The sequence below is a fragment of the Cornus florida genome, unplaced genomic scaffold (genome assembly GCF_030987335.1).
Source record: "Cornus florida cultivar Cherokee Brave unplaced genomic scaffold, ASM3098733v1 CherokeeBrave_3.0.0_Hap2_Chr02, whole genome shotgun sequence".
NCBI lineage: Eukaryota > Viridiplantae > Streptophyta > Magnoliopsida > Cornales > Cornaceae > Cornus > Cornus florida.
This window is the reverse complement of record NW_026775572.1, coordinates 50,790,385-50,808,211: the sequence shown is the minus strand read 5'-3', so window position 1 is coordinate 50,808,211 and position 17,827 is coordinate 50,790,385. Positions and strand designations below refer to the sequence as shown.

The 17,827-nt window shown below is 36.0% G+C and overlaps 1 protein-coding gene and 1 pseudogene across 1 annotated transcript; one reads left to right on the top strand and one right to left on the bottom strand.

The window, feature by feature from the left end:
* Window positions 1-2,040: 2,040 nt before the first annotated feature.
* On the top strand, window positions 2,041-6,068 carry LOC132294956 (uncharacterized). The gene is made up of 7 exons (XM_059793006.1): window positions 2,041-2,409; window positions 2,531-2,611; window positions 2,723-2,899; window positions 3,694-3,864; window positions 4,234-4,446; window positions 4,525-4,613; window positions 5,059-6,068. The coding sequence occupies exons 1-7, from the start codon at window positions 2,316-2,318 to the stop codon at window positions 5,743-5,745; spliced, it is 1,512 nt and encodes a 503-aa protein (XP_059648989.1). The 5' UTR covers window positions 2,041-2,315; the 3' UTR covers window positions 5,746-6,068.
* A 1,028-nt stretch (window positions 6,069-7,096) lies between these two features.
* Window positions 7,097-17,287, bottom strand: LOC132294958 (uncharacterized; annotated as a pseudogene).
* Between the last annotated feature and the right edge of the window lie 540 nt (window positions 17,288-17,827).

Sequence of the window (17,827 nt, the reverse complement as noted above, 5' to 3'; positions counted from 1 at the left end):
TTAAAGGACATAAAACTGGACCAACTTGCATGCACTGTAACAGATATTGCAGAAATCATCACAGAAATAATTCAAAGCATACATATGATTAATTTGATGTATAACATACATGAATGATTTAGTTGTTAATTTCCTTAAAACCCTAGAGCATATCTAAGTGCACAGAACACGGCTCAAAGGGAAAGAGGAAGATAGAACTTGCCTGAATAGGTTTGCAAACAAACCCTTGTTGCCGTTGGTCTCAGTTTTTTTTTCCGACATCCACTGAAACTTGTCTAACCTCCTAGAACCTCTGCTCCTTCCTTCTCCTTGGTTAAACCTTGGAACCCCAGTCGAAATTCTCACAAACTGCTTTGTTCTCACCAAAACTCCCTCTGTAACTCTCTCTATTTGGTAGACTTTTCCGTGTAAAAGTTACGACAATATGTAACCCTAGGTTTAACATATACTGAGGTATTTATAATTGCAAGATTAAAACCCTAATCCACAGAGCCCTAACTTCGTCGGCCCACAAAGTAACCCAGTTTAGTTACATATCAGATGCTTATGAGACGGCTCCAAAAATCCTAACTAAAACGTATCTAAAACCCCAGTTAATGGGAATTACATAATTACCCTATTCAAAAATTAAATACTTAATAAATAATTAATTTAATAAAACCCATTAATTAAATCAAATAAGCAAGCAACGAATCACTTAAAACACATAAAATAAATAAAACAATTAATTAAAATAAACAAACAAATAAAGAATTACACCCTTAATTAAAATAAACAAACAATTAAAAAAAATAACATAATGAATTAAAATAAACAAACAATTGGACACATAAGAATATAGATACAAAATCAATTTAAAATGCACAAAAATAAAATTTAAATTCTATTTTTATCCCTTTTGAAATTAGGGGTATTACAAGAAGGGAAAAAGAGAGAGGGGAGAGATAATGGAGAAGGGGTAATTGATCTTGGCGGTGGTGGGGTAGAGGAAGATGGTGACCACAGGTGGATAGAGAGAATGGGTACTTTGGTCCAAGAAAGGTTAAAAAAGGTAATTTAATTATTTAACATGGTCAACTCACAAGTCAAAGGGTAACAATGTCAATTCACTATGGGCATATGATCGGGGTGTGTTTGCGAACTTTATCAAAATTGAAGGGTGTGATTGTGTAAAATTGAGCTAATTTTCATCTGAGCGTTAATAGAACAAACCTTAGAGGGTTTGACTGTAATTAACCCTTTTTTTATTGAGTCACCTAACCAATCAGGGTTGAAAGACACGAGTTCTTATCTAAATTTGTTATTTTACCTTCCTTTATATTTTTAATATTATTTCAATTTATTGGCAGAAGGTATTATAGTCTTTTACATAGACAATGACTATTTACACCAAATTAAAAATAAATAGGTGTTTACCCAAGGATTTTTTTTTTTTTTTGTACTATATCAATATTATAGGGAGATTTTTTGTACTTTAACCTTAAAAATATTAAAATGTCAATGCCAACAGTTTTATTCAATTTTTAATTGCAAGCTACCTGTAAAATAAATAAATAAATCTCTGATCACTCCACCAACGGGTCACGCGCTCTTGAATATCAGGCATCATTCATGGTACATTATTGGTACACCATAAATGAAGTAGATTTAGCTTTTATTTCTAGAGAATAAGGCTATAGATTTTTCTTATCCCTCTTCTCAATACACAGATTTTACTTTAAATTTATTTGCTTTTTGCATATCTCAAAATCTAATGCAATAAGAAATTAAAAACCTCAGGTACAAAATTTTAGGAAAAATGATTCTTAGGTATTTGTAAGATACCAAAAATAAAAATTTAGTCCGTTAATGTTAATGAGTGAGTTCTGTACTTAAATTTATTTACGTACATGATAAAAACATATCCTATGTGGACCTAAGGATTACTCAAATTTTTTAAGTTTTATTATATTTTTCAAGTTAAAAATATAATGATGAAACAATTTTTGTTTACTGTATTTAATTGACGTGATAGATTCTAATGACCACATTGTTCAGAAATTCTGTTCCTTGGTGGCCCTCGTGCTTTTGCTCCCTTCTTTTCTCCCGTCTCTTTTCATCTTTTTCTATCCTCCCATTCACTCCCACACTCCCAAAAACTCTTTAGCTTTTGATTGAAACACACACACACACACCCCCATAAGAGCACTTCTTCATTAACCCACCCTTCATACATTCCCTACTTGTCCACCTACCATATCAAACTAGAGGGTTTCATGTATAATGCACAGCTTGAGTTTTCAGTTCTGAGCTTTTTCTCGCACTTTCCCTAGAAAATGAGGGTCATGGGTAACAATGGATTGGTGTTAATTCTCACCCTAGTGGTTCTGTTCGCACCTTTCTCATCCGCTTCAGCTGCTTCCCCAGCAAGTGAGTACACACACACACACTTATATTTGCTTGTAGTAGCCCCTTCAATTGATCTACTTTTGGGCTTCAATCTCTCTGTGATTACTGTTGTGTTTTTGCATCTACACATTATTTGATGCAGAAATTGTTAATGGGTTCCTCTCAAATGCTTTCTCTGTTCTTCTGAAATGGCTGTGGTCACTCAAAGCTACCACCAAAACAGGTATAGATCTCTCTGATACGATGGTACAACTGACATTGGCTGTGTGTGTGTGAATGGGTGTTGGAGATTGTTATCTCGAATGGTGGAGCTTACATGATCTTTTATGTTCAGCAATTACTGGCCGTCCGATGATGAAATTTGAGGGTGGATACACCGTAGAGACAGTGTTTGATGGAAGTAAGCTTGGGATTGAACCCTTTTCTGTCGAAGTGTTGCCTAGTGGGGATCTTCTGGTTCTGGACTCTGTTAACAGTAATCTCTACAGATTCTCTTCCTCTTTGTCTCAGTGTAAGTAGATTTTTGTTGCAAATGTTCGGAACTTTTCTGGGTTGGTCTTGATTGTTGATTTTCATTTACTAATTTCTTCAAGTATTTGACTCAATTGTGCATTTTGCATTTTTTCTCTTTCTTCTAATTAGTGAGCAGTTGTAAGAAATAAACCAGATTTCACTCCGTTCGTCCAAATTCACAACCTCATGCTGTCTTGTCTAGATCTTTAGTTTTTGTGAATTAATCTCATTATCATGAAGTAGTACACTTTGGAGGTCTCAAGTTTGCTTTTGCTTGTGTTAGATTCCTCCATTTAACAAACTACATTCAACCTTTTGTTTAATTTTGAGGATCCCATCCAATCTTTTTTCTTATTAATTTATGAAGGATTGCTTTTTTTTTTTTTTTTTTTTTTTTTTAAGCCAACTACTTTTAAGTTTGAATTAGTGCACAAAGTTCAAATCATTTGTTCTCTTTTGTTATGGAGCAACTTTCTCCAATTCTTACATACTTGACTAGAAGTATGATTTACCTGTCTAAATGATTGTCGAACAAATGGACATCTGAGATGTTGAATGTCTCCTTCCACTCGAAATGCATTTTATCTTTTCTGTAAAGCTCGATTTATCCCTTGTGTAGCTCATGCTTATAAGGTTCGCTAAAGAACTATTATATAGTAAAAGTTCCTCTATTGTTGCATTCCATTTTGATATATTTTTGTGGCCTATTCAATTTTTTTTCCTGAATGTGTGTGTCTGTTGTGTGTTTTAACCTGAGTAGAAAATTGACAAAAGATAATGGGAAAAATGCAGACAGCAGACCAAAGCTGGTTGCTGGATCTGCCGAAGGATACTCTGGACATGTAGATGGGAAACCTAGAGAGGCGAGAATGAACCATCCAAAGGGGCTCACAGTGGATGACAAAGGAAACATCTATGTTGCAGACACCGTGAACATGGCAATCAGGAAGATATCTGATGCAGGTAAATGCAAGTTGAGTTTTGTCTTGGGCATTCCCACAGCTAGAAGATTCTTGTTCTCCTTTGTGTTATGAAATTATGTCAAGATAATCATATTATTTTGGTACTCTTCTTCATGTTTATGTATATTAAAACTGTTAACAACTTTAGCAAAATCTTGATTGTCTTTCATATTTCTGACCAATTAACACTTTATGACCACCTTACCCCTTTATCATTGCTATATTTCTTTTCTAGAGCATGATAGGCATGCTTCATTTCTATAGGATTGTTTCTGTTGCAAGGATAGTTGTGATATATGTTTTGAAATTGAAATTCCAGGAAGAGTAGTTCTCCATTGCTGAAATGATTGGCTTTTTTCTCCCCATGCAGGGGTTACAACAATTGCAGGAGGCAAATGGGGCCATGGAAAGGGGCATGTAGATGGACCGAGTGGAGATGCAAAATTTTCAAATGATTTTGATGTGGTTTATAGCGGAAGCAGTTGTTCCCTCCTTGTCATAGACAGAGGAAACCAGGCGATCCGGGAGATCCAACTCCATTTTGAGGACTGTGCTTATCAATACGGAAGCGATTTCCCTCTTGGTAAATCATCTTGTCCAATTTTAAATTATTTATATTTGTCACTCGCAGATTTACGAGACATGTCAAATTTCACTGCAGGAATTGTAGTGCTTGTAGCAGCTGGCTTCTTTGGTTACATGCTGGCATTGCTGCAACGCAGGGTTGGTACCTTGGTGTCTTCTCAAAATGTGAGTTGTAAATTATACTCTCAGTGTTAAGAGTAAAAGGTTGAAGAACTTAGGATTCTCAATAAATGTGTGTGTATAGATTTGAACGTGTTTGAAAAGCATAAAAGTAAATCCAGATAAGGTTCAAGAATTCCCCTATTATTCTGTCCTCAACAAAAGAAATATTCTCTGATCTGAAGGACCACAAAACATTTGTTTCGGGGAGAACTTACTTTCTAGAACATAAGTTAGCTACACTCTGCTATTCATTTCATATCATGCATTAACTCGGTGAGTATAGCAGCTTCATATCAAGGATATTTCGGATAACTTTTCTGGAGTTACAAGCGCGGCCTTCATTTCCTTCTGAACCATAAAAGATTATAATATGTTTCTAGTATCTTTTGAGCAGCATGAAACTTATTTTTTCCCTTAAATATTTTTTTTTTTTTTTTTGCTCTTTTAGGACAAGAAAACAATGAAAACAAGCATGCCACCAAGTCCATATCAGGAGCCTCTGAAATCTTTGGTTAGGCCTCCATTATTCCCCACTGAAGAAGAACCAGAAAAGCAAGAAGAAGGCTTCTTTGGATCTATTGGGAAGCTTCTTGTCAATACTAGGGCATCAGCGGCAGAAATCTTTGGATTTAGGAAGAAGCCATTGAACTATCAATATCAGCACGAACAGCAGTACCAGCAACAGCAGAATACAAATGATTGGCCAATGCAAGAGAGTTTTGTGATACCACATGAAGATGAGCCTCCTTACATCGAAGCAAGGACCCCTACCCCTCAGAAAACCTATGCATTCATGTCAAAGGATGCTGGAAAAATGCAACACCTCTGGCAAAGCCGTACTCTCTATAACGGATGGGATCAAGACTTTCAGCAGCAGCAAGTGCAGAAACAGCAGCAGCACCATAGTGGATGGGACGTTGACTTTCAGCAGCAGCAGCATCACCATCGACACTACTCATCCGCCCCACAAACTTACTATGAGCAATGCTCCGAGAAAACCAATGAGATTGTGTTTGGGGCAGTTCAAGAGCAGGAAGGGCGACGTGAAACTGTGGTAATCAAGCCCTTGGATCATGGTAATCCTCCTTATAGTCTTCGTCAGAACATCCGCTCCCGGACCAATTCTGGCTTGTAGTTAAGGACATTGATAATCTACCTAAAAGTAATTTTGTTCCATCAACCTCATTCCTTCTTGATATTTCCATGAAAATTTAGATCATGGTAGGTGTCAAAATATTATTTTGGAGTAAGGAGTGTTTGTGGGAAGCAGCTTTGGTACCAAGTATTGTTTAGTCACTTGCTGGCCTATGCTTCAAGAAAAGTTGCAGTAATGTGTATTCTTGGCTATCAAACTTGAGAAACAGACAAGATCTTGCTGGTATTATTGTACTTGAAACAGTAGTCAATGTACCTAGCATGTGTTCTTTTTTTATTATTAATTATTACTTATTACTTTTATTTTTTGTTTTCCTGATTCATGGTCTGGCATGTGCTGAATCTAACAGCATTATGGGCTAATTAATTGGCAAATTGCACATATTACCAATTTTTGGTTCTATAATAATACAGTGGGATCAAGAATGTCAGGAATCTTTTCAAATTTTTTTTTTAGAAGAATAAATGTTCAGTCAACAAGGTAGTGTTAAATCAAATAATTTAATCTATTGATCCAAGATCGCAATTCATGTGTAAGTGCAAACACACAACCCTTGTCATATATGGTTCCACAAAGATGCCCTTTTATCTATCCTTTTTTGCTTTTTAACACAACCCATGGACCACAAGGCCTAGTGCTACCTTCTTTTTTCTTTTTCTTTTTTTTTTTTTTGGTTAAAAGGCTTAGTGCTACCTTGTTAGCTCATCCCACGTGATGTGAACAGAATAGACCATAAATAGGTAGGTGCGCATAGGACAAGTGCTATATTTTAAAGCGAAATTTGTCAAGTGGGTCACGGCTATAAATAAAGTGGAGTCTTTGATTCAGTGTCATGTCAAGCCTCCGGACATGAGTAAGTAGGTCTAGTCACAACGAAATTATTGTAAATTCAGGTAAGAAAAAACATTAGAGAGACTCATACCACACCGGGATCCATTGATAAACTGAAGTTATTATTTTCTAATTTACTTTGGATGCATTAGAATGAATGACAACAAAATCATTCTTACCCTTTGAATGGTAACTCCACTTGTTCTTACAGTCAATTGAGTTGAATTTAAGAAATTTTCAGATTGGGGCAGACTGAGTTCCAATTGATGATACCTCATGGCCAACAACTTGCATTAGCAAATATCATCCCCAGCAAACCCGGCCTAATGGTTAAGGAGTCTCAAGAGCCGTAAACTAGGACGTCCTAAGTATGACTTTTGCTGCACGCAAAAAAACACTCCAAATAATGTGTGATTTGCAGATGATTGCGCATATCCAATGTATCTTATTTCCGTATGTGCCAAATTGGTTCAATCTAGTGTTTGAGCAGACAGACGAGTTCACTCATAAACCTTAGCTTCATTTAACACACTATTCAAACATTCACATTTCACAGCACTTACTAGAGTAGTAGAAAATAAAACGCTTCATGGAAAGGGCCTCTGTTAAAATACTTTCTGTCTCCTTTTAACAAACCTTGAACTGCTCATCAAAGATAACTCCGGTGAAATTCTTGTAGCCTGCTCTGCAAATCCCATAATGTTGGCTTGTATCATATTATCTATCCTTTGATGACTGTCAGAAAATAAATTATCTCCTCGCTCAATGGTTCTGTCGGTAGATTCTGACGTTTCCAGGCCTCCATCCAAACTTATCAAATCCTTTAATTGGTCATCGAACATCTGCGATTTTGTTATCTCACTGCTACTTAACACATCATTGTCTAGCAAAGATACAGGTTTCTCACGCAAAGTTTTGGATTCTATTGTGCTGATACCATACACAAGAAAGAGGTAAGATAAGCTCAACATAACGAGCCTCCTTACAAGTGTCGTGAGCGTTGAGCTAACAATTGCGCTTCGTATGTCGAAGCAGAGCATCTGTATTTGCCTCCCCAGACTGATTCGGTAATGCTTCCAGTCGAAGCAGAGCACCCATATTTGCCTCCCCAGACTGATTCGGGAATGCTTCCATGTCTCGCTGAGGGAGAGTCTGAAGCCTTCCTGTCTATAAAGTTTGGGTAGACATGAGTAAGTAATCCAGTTTTGTCGCATATTATCATACAGGTAGAGGAGACACTTACATGAGTGATTATATAAGGACGAGCTGCAAACCCAATGAACAAGCCAAGTAAACAAGATACTCCTGAAATCAGAATCCGATACAAGGTCGATCCAAGTGCTGGAAAAGATATAAAGCATGTGTTAATTCTCCTTAAGACTCAGAATAAAACTTGAGATCCCAAAAAGATAGTATATTATAGAATTAAGAGTAAATCCTCTGCCGCAAGCCAGGAGAAATTCCAACATTTCCTCAGTAAAAATCTAGATATCCTAATTAGCACAAATTTTTTCTAAAGCTCAGAAGAAAAGAAAAACTAAAACAACAAACCAATAAATTGGAGGGAAAGATAATAAGAACAAAGTGAAAAGTATAATCATAATGAAAAGAATAAGAACACAACTATGGTAAGGCCACAACAAAAACAAACCTACAGGTATATAATTATTTACATAGAAACTCAGTCAACAATAATGAGTAATGGACATGAGGAATCTGAGGATTGATGTGAGAGTATGCACAAGGCCTGATTACACCTAGAGGGGGAATGAATAGTTCTTTTGCACACACTGATAATTTTTACATAATTTCAATTTTAATCAATTTAAACCAAATAATTAATCTTGATATTTTTTACATAATCTCAATTTCAATCAATTTAAAACAAACAATTAATCATGTTGATGTAAATCGAACAACCCAAACCACCAAGCAATAAAGCAAAGTAAATCAGACACAAAGATTTACATGAAAAACTCCAATAAGAAAAAATTGCGGGACCAAATCCAAACATATTAAATCCGCTATGAGAAAATAATTTTACAACCAGGTTACTAGTTTTCCAAATCTTAGAAAACTCCTAGTTAACTCCTGACACAAACTGATGCCAAACTCTCCACTCGAGTTTTTAGGCCGCCTGCTCCTCACGCAATCTGCTTCTCCTCAAGCACATCGATCTCCGTGGCTAGTCGTCCAAGCTTTTGTTTGATGTGTAGAAGTTGTGCTTCAATGAAGCTTTTTACTTTAGAACTCAATCACACAATATAACAGGCTATTCTATGAGGAACCTCATTTGTGATTGAAAAATAAAGCTCTCATTCTCACTCACAATGGTGTAGTTTTCTTATGTTTTCCGAACCCTAGAACATCCATTTTTTATATTGTTGGAGTGATCGGGAATTTTTTGGATGAATTTTGAAAGTTGAGAAACATTTCCGGACATGAAAACACGTATTTTACCCACACTGGACATCCGTTCGATCGATCAAAGTATTCAAGCTATTCTAGAATAATTTTGATTGATCAAACTAAAATTTGATCTATCGAACTTTTCTGCAGAAACAAACTGTGCAAAACCTGACTTCGAGCACTTCGTTAAGAGGTCACACTGACTCGAAATTAGGCATAAAATATATCACTGGAAAGCTTATCAAGTCTAGTTTTTGCATATATAGAACTCATCACAAGATTCCAAGTATTTTAGTTTTAATGATTTTCTATAAAAAGTGAGGGAACTTAATTCAAAAAAGACAGATTAGTTTTCATGACTTCAAATCCTTATCAAAATCAACCTTTAAATCGATTTTCAACTAAATCTCAAAAACTAAGCTTTCTAACCAACATTAAAGTTTAGAAATTCATTTCTAGTGGAATAATATTCAATTTTAAACTTCTAATTAATAATTAGTTTTATACACTCCAAACTAATTCAAGTTTCCTAATTATTCTACGTCATTTTAGTCAAATTTTCATAACCAAGTAAAGTCTTATAAATCAACTTAAGCATTAATTAGTCACTATGAATCCTATGGTCCCTTAGGTAACTCACCTCCTTTATATTGTACTCCCATTCTTTATATTGTGGAACTGATTAAACTTAAAATAAGATGTAGATACAATCTTCAGATCCGTCTTCAATCTACAATCACAGCCTCAATGTCGATGAGAATCTTTCACTGAAGTGACAGCACATATAATATATAGACCACAACACAACGTTTGCTAACGGAATATGCTTACACGTGACTCTTTTTCTTCAAGTCGTGAAGGATTTGATATGTTACATGCCTAACATTATGTAAAGCTAATAGCCACACCTTCAAAAACTTGGGAACAAAGATTAAGCATCTAATGAACATTGACCATCTACATCTTTATGTTCTCGATCTGTAGGAACAGTTTTAAAGTTAAATTGAAATCTGTAACCTATAACCAGACACTGAACCTTCAAACCACTACACTCCTACAAGATGGGTCAACGGCTGTTCGCAGGCAGGTTTCATTAAGATGTAATATAAAGTGATTAAAGAGCCTCACATTTATCATCCTCAATAAAATAAATATGATAAATGCATTTAGAATATATAACATATAATAAGTTCCAAATAGCTTACCAAATCGAGAACCTCTTGCACAATCCTCCTGCCTCAGATTAATCTGGCGGACCAATTGATTTCCATGATCAGAGATCAGTAAAGCACATCTTTCAGGAAAGAAAGCCAGCTCAAAATCAGTTGAGAATGATGCATTCTGTCCAGGTCCATCAACATGGCCTTCTTGTGAAGGACCTCCAGCAATTGTGGTCACACCTAAAAGTATGTCGTTCATGAAAGAAAAGAGTTATCAGTTATAAAACAACCCTAAAGGAGACCGTCAACACACTATTATGAGTAATGAATTTTTTAGTTCATACAGAATATTAAATATCACATCATTTGACCAATTGGATACAATAATCAATATCTTCATATCAATGCAAATTTATTGAAATAGATCATATCTACTGATAAATGGGATGAACCCTTTTTTCCAGACAGTATATGAAAAAATTTTGTTTGTCCAATAGAAAACCACAAGTAACTAGAAAATGAAGCAACTAATCCACTATACCAACAATGTATAGAAGCCACCGTTCATAAAAAACAACGTATAGAAGTGAATGAAAAAGAAATTAAGTCCATACAAATGCGGTTTTTCATGAAACAAACATCACTAGGTACTTGTTTAGATATTAGGATCATCAATCATTATTTTTATTACTTCAGGAAAAGGTAAAATAAAAATGACACTGGGTTTTAAAAATAAAATAGGACAAAAAACAAGTGGAAAAGAGTGTGTGTCAATGTGCGCACGCGAGCGAGCAGGTGTGTGTTGTCAACCACCATCTACTCTAAAAACTTAAGTTGTTAGAGAGGGTGTAACTTAATTATTTATTTCCTCTAACACATCCCGTCATGTGTGACCGAATTTGGGTCCAACGTGTGTAGCAATTATAATTATCTAGGTAGGGTGAGGTTTGAACTCGAGACCTTCTAGCTCCAATACCATGTTAGGCTAGAAATTGCTCCAAAAGCTTGAACTGTAAGAGAATGGGCCCAACAATATATATCAAGCTCCAACATGCATGTGTTTGTGTGTGTGAGAGAGAGAGAGTAGCTGTAATTGTTGCTTCACACACTTGATATGCATTTTAACCAAGACACGCATATGGTGATACCATGTTCAAGGCCTCTTGTTTTTCAACCAAAATTCTATTTATGATCTTGTAACCAAGATTCTAGTCTGAATTTGTAGGATTTTTTCTTACTGACAGCGGTACAGGTACTTGATGTGACCCATTAATCCCACAGGTCAACCGCAACTTTAGACTTTCTTCTGCATTCACAAACCTAGAGCTAGAAGTGGTGTGCTATAATTATCAACAAAACTAAACCTATCTTATATCCTACAAGTTTGTTCATCCTTAAAAGTTTACTTTTCAGTGCAATTGCTAAAGTTTGGAACAGACTGAACAGTTGCTACTTATTTACAAAATTCAATCACTAATGTTTCTACATTCATCTCAACAAAAATTATAATGTTATTAATCTGATCGAGCTCATCATCCAAAAACTTCACTTTGTTTAGAAATGATTTTTTTTTTTTTCAGCTGTCAAACAGTTCAACTAAGACAAGGGACTTTTCGTTTTCAAATTTGAAAACATCACATTCAAGTTAAGTGACCATAAGTTTTTCCATTTGACCTAAAAACATCACGCCCCTCAATAATCTCAAGTTGAACATTCAATTACTTATTTGTCATTTTCAGTTTGACTCTCATCTAACAATGTAATGTAAGCAGTCCGCAAACTAGAACTAACTTCATCAACTTCAGAATCGCTTTCACATCTGTCGGGTAACATGATTTTAACTGACCTAGAATACATAGAATTTATATAAGTAACAATTTGAGGCTTCTATACTAGCATCTCTTCAAAGCCTAGTTCAGCTCGTTCCATTCACTGACTTGTGAAGTTCAGCCCGTACAAGACCAATCTCCCTGAAGTTGTTTGTAGTCATTGGAAGCTGCCCCTCGCGGTCAGATCCAATGACAAGACTCCTTCATGGGCTGGTGGATCTCCAGTGAATTTCTTAATTGAAAGGAAATGGAATTAACAGATTCCTTAACAGGAGAGCAACTCAGAATCTACTCCAACTTGGGCTCATTGTTCGGTAGCTTTCACAGCACTAGATTTTTCTTTAAATCTATTCCCAAGAATTCATGAGCTACGGCCTATGTTGTGACAATCCTAATAACCAGGAATAGGATTGTCTTGAATCTATAAACTCATGCCGCCTATCTTAAAAAAAATGAATTTTACTCAAATGAGTGTACCTGCACTTATGCCAATCGCAAAAACAAATCCCAGATAGTGATAGACAATATGGAATCACAGTGATTATTAAATCCATAATGCTTATAATGCCCAGGGTTAAGTACATTAAACCCCCCTGAACAACCTTCTCTCTCCCAAGAAACCCCCCTGAACTATCGTTATGACACTTAACCCCCTGAACTATTTCTTTTGTTGCAAAAAATCCCATGCCGTTAATTTTCTATTGATTCAATGACGCTAAATAGATTGTGCAAGTCACATGACCAACCCATCTTTTAAAAAAGACATTATTACCCTTGCATATATATTCCTCTGGCGTGACTGGCATCACTCCCCTCAGCCACATATCCCTCCTCCCACCTGCAAACCTAAAAACTAACTTATCTCATATGGTCTTTCTTGTGTAAAACACCACCTTCTTTCATTTCTTCATGCATCAGATCCATCCCAAGCTCCATAGGTGGATTTGCATTCTTGCTCCAAGGACTGGGTTGAATTTGCATCATCTTGACCTGCAATTGCATTCCTTAAAACCCACATCCCGTAAAAATAATTACACCAAATCCACCAAATGATCAGAAAATAAATGAAAATAAAATGCACTATATGATATCTGTAATTACGTTCCTTCCATTATCATCTTCTTCTACAACAAACACACATCCTGATTAACCCCAACATCATTGTTCTTTGCCGAAACTCAAGACCAAGTCCTCACCCCAATTTCTATGCTCGTTCTCACCATATGATATGGTCAATGGATCAGAGAGACGATGTCAATTCCCAAAATCATCGTCAATGGAGAGAGACCCATCACTCACCAAATCCGATTAAGCCCAATATATAACCTATTTAAATTGAAACCCATTTTGATATTTTTGAAGGTATAACTTTACAATTTCACTCTCGTCTCCTTTAATTTCTTGTTGGTGCTAAGAAATACTGGTGATAGGGTGGACGATGGTGGTGGAGAAAGAAAGAGGAAGGGTGGGGTGGCTGGATGGACATGGTTGCCGATTGAGCAGTAGTATAGTCTTTATATATATATATATATATAATTGTCCAATTGAGTTGTCATTCTCTTATTGGTGGAGAATTTTGTTTATCCACATGAGTAAAATTATTCTGAGTTAATTGAACATAGAGATTATAATTGCCACATCAGTATATTAAGTTAGAAAATAATTAAAGGGCAAATAAGTAATTTACTTTTTTCCATAACGTCTCCTTTGACGGATTGTCCATAAGTGCAACATTCTTATAGTCCAAGGGGGCTTTTCTTAGTTTAAGGGGTTTTTTTGCAATCAGGTCATAGTTCAAGGGGGTTTAATGAACTTAACCCTAATGGCCATATAGTTGTTAAAGGCGCGCCCAGGCTCCAAAAAAGCCCCAGGCTCAGCTAGAGTGCCTCAACCTACTACAGGCCAGGTCCTTCAATCAGGCTCATATAAAGCTCTCAGGCTCACATAAAACCCTCAGACTCATGTTTTTTAGTAGGCTCAAGGATCAAAAAAGGCGCGCCTTGTATTTTTTTTTTTTTTTTATTCATATCATTTTCTTTTTTACTTAATGACTACTAAATAAAAGGTTCTATGTCATATATTGTATTGTTTAGCCTTATGACCTATTTGACAAAATTCATAAACTTATGGTCACTACTTACAATAACAGCAATTACTGCTTGTTTATGGTCACTTACTGCTTGTTTAGGTTCTATATCATATATTGTATATCATATTGTATCGTTTAATATATGTTTAAATATGCAATATCATATACATGCGCCTTACTTCGATCAGGCCCACGCCTTATACTGTGCCTTGCGCTTAGGCTCCAGAAGGCCTTTGGCGCCTTAGTGCGCCTCAAGCCTTTAACAACTATGCCGCCAATTAACCTTAATTAGATACACTAATCAATTAAGCAGATATTAACCAATTGATCAAACAAGTAAATATTTTAAGCTACCATAAAAAATAAGGCTTACGAGATCTTTTAAATGGAACACCCCGTAATAATAATAATAATAATAATAACACCACCACCAATGGTCCAGAGTTAATAAAGTCATCAAGCCAAGTACAAATACAAAGGTTCATCAAATGCTATAACTTACCTACTGGTTACCACTCTACCCCAAGATCCCAGCCTCTGATTCCTCCTACAGCATTCACCACTGCTTCCACTCAATTCCACGAGCAATTCCATTTCCACTTCCACCTGAACCCAAAAGTACTCGTCACCACAATCCATCCGTTCCTCACCACTCACTGCTTGTATTCTATATGCACTAATTCCACAGCCATACTAACACTGATTATCAGCTATGATCTGTTCCTCGCAAATCAACACTCGTTTACTACAACAATCACAAACGAAAGTGTTTGACTGCTTGGTGGTGTAGTTGATACTTGATAGCAACACAAAGTACAAATAGTCCTCTATAGCCTAGATGAACAACAAACGCTTTGTGTGTATAGGATCTGTTAGGATAATTCTTGTATTGTTGGCAATTCTGTTTCAAAGTTAAGTTTTATAATAGGATATTTGTACAAAATATAATGTGAGTCTTGTTGGTCACAAGTCCTTACAGGTCACCTTGCCAATGGAGATGAAACTCAAACTCAAAGTGAGAATTGAAGAATAGAGATGGTAGCTACAAAGAAAAATCTCAACAATGAGGTCCATGAGATTCAGTCAAAAGAGTAAGTGAGACCTTAGTGAACTTAATAGTTAGGTTTGTAATGACTTAGATGGTTTGGACCTTCCTTGACCTAGGTTATTGTTTCCTGGTATATAATTTCCTGCACTTGCTTTACTTTATAGCTTGTTGGATTGTTGATGTAATTGCTTGACATAGATGAGATTAAATTGAACCTCAAATTTTATCAATCACAAAAAGAAGCAAGTAGACATGTTCACCCCCTGCTATAAGGAATCCAACTGTCTACTTCCGCATTGCGTAATTCTCATAATCTAGTAAGAAGATTTCTCCATGAATTTCTCCCCTACATGGTGAGAAGATTTCTCCATGAATTTCTCTCCTACATGCTTTTCTCTTTTTTCCATTTAAAAGAACCCTAGGTGATTGCATATAGATTGAAATACTTTTAGGAAGTTTTTGGAACTGTAATTAGATTTAAAATATATATATAGATAGATATATTTTAATGACCATTTAATGCTCGATCACCCCCAGTGCTTTAGTTTGATAAATTAGTGAGTTACGGGGATAAGCTCGACCAATTTACCCAAGATAATGAAGACATTGATCAATCAGGTAGATATTAGACAATATTTGACCGAACAATCAATCAAGTAGCTACCACTTGACCTTCGACCAATCCACTTCTTTAACTCAGTCAGCCTATGCATAATTTTCAAAACAAAATTCCTAACTAAATATCAAATGGGTTCATCTAAATACCATGATCAATTTGGAATTTTTTAGGCCATCTAATCTATAATTTACCATTATAGCTTCTAAAAGGGTTGAATGGGATGATCGTTTCTCATTCTGAATCTGTAAAATCAGAATTTCGATCAAATCATACATCGCAGTATACTAGGCCTTTTAATTCTTTAAGAGGTTTATCTAAAAGAATTGCAATATAACTAGGAAGGCGTTTCAAATAGGAATGCCAGTTTGATGTAGCCCATTTGATATCTACGTATCCGAGAATCAATAAATTCGACTCTGCATTGTTCACAAAATTTCAGGTCTTCCTTTGCATCTCCTTAAAATGTGTAATCGTATAAGCTTTGAAGAACCACATTGACTCATACATATTTTGACTCGGTCTTCAATCTTCAATAACAATTTTGCTGACAAACCAAGCTAGTTAAGTTAACTAACAACCTAGCCAAACTTCAATTCACAAAACACTTTTTACACAGCCCTTGACAAGTAACAAAATAATTAGCAACCTACCTACCACTTGTATAAAAAAATGCAACATATTGATATATATGAGTGTTACAACGAGATACCGATAAAACTAAAAACCACCAGCAGTATAGATTCGTGTCAAACATAGAACCCAAATAAAAACCAATATTTCACAGACACATAGTATCGCCGTGTGTAATTGTGGTTGTATTTGTATGAATAGTAGCTAACTATTACCTGACTTGCTGATCTTTCTAATAGCATTATTCCCCTTATCAGCAACATAAATATTTCCTTTGAGATCAACAGCAAAGCTTCTCGGCTTATTGAACATGGAAGACCCAGAATCACCATCCGAAAACCCGGCAGTGCCATTCCCAGCAATCCGTTCGATCGCAGTATCTGCAAAAACAATATATATATAGAGAGAGATAGATATAGATATAGATATAGATTATTTATATGAATAAACATGGGCTATAATCCAGTGAGGACCGAAAGTACCTTGGGATGAGGAAAATGAAACGGTGTAAAAGGAACTGCCCGATGAATCGAGGATGATGAGATCAGACGATCCTGGTTGAGAGCGCACCGAGTGTGGGTTTATGTTTAGCTTGTGGCCGTCCAACACTGTGGTCACTGTGTAACCGTCTTCGAAGACGAGGTCAGAACTGGAAACTGAAAAAAAAAAAACATAAAATTTAAGGGGGTTTTAGAAATAAAAATAAAGATTGTGTAGTGAAGCTGTGAGAAATTGAATGCAGTTATAATTGGTGTACCGAGAGTTGAAACGACGCTGAAGAGAAGGAAGAGAACGAGTGGAGAGACGTGTGAAGCCATGATCGTGGAAGTGTCGAACTGTGACGAAAGCTTTGCAACGAAGGAAATTTACTTTACTCTCTGACTTCCCTTTATCTTTTTCTTATTCTTTTTTATAGAATTTAAATTATAGGAGTAATAAGCGAACGCCCACCACCCTTTTTTTTATCCTCTGTTTTTTTTTTTTTTTTTCTTTCCTGTTACTTACATGCACGTCTCTTCTGATACTTACACCACTGACCTTTTTTTTTAAGAAGTGTTAGACCACTAGCCCGTTGATCCCTAAACCAATAAAGTATTTCCCACTACCTACAAAAGCACAGGCACTATAGCTAGGAGTAATGTTGTGACCAGATATGGTCGAGAGCTAAGTCACATAAAGCAGGAGTAAGAGTAGGAGCAGGAGCGGGAGTGGGAGTGAGAGCGAGAGCGGGAGCGGGAGCTGGAGCGAAAGCAAATTCGACAACAAGAGCGTAAGAGCGGCATAATTTAATCTTAAATGAGGAGAATTTGAGCGAGAGCGCAGAACCTGAGAGCGAAGCGCGCTCGGAAAGACACCTGTTGAGAAAGATTGTGTGACTTAGATGAGAAGTGTCTTGAAATTTAAATTTTTTATGTTTTTCTTGAATACGACAATGACATGTTTTGA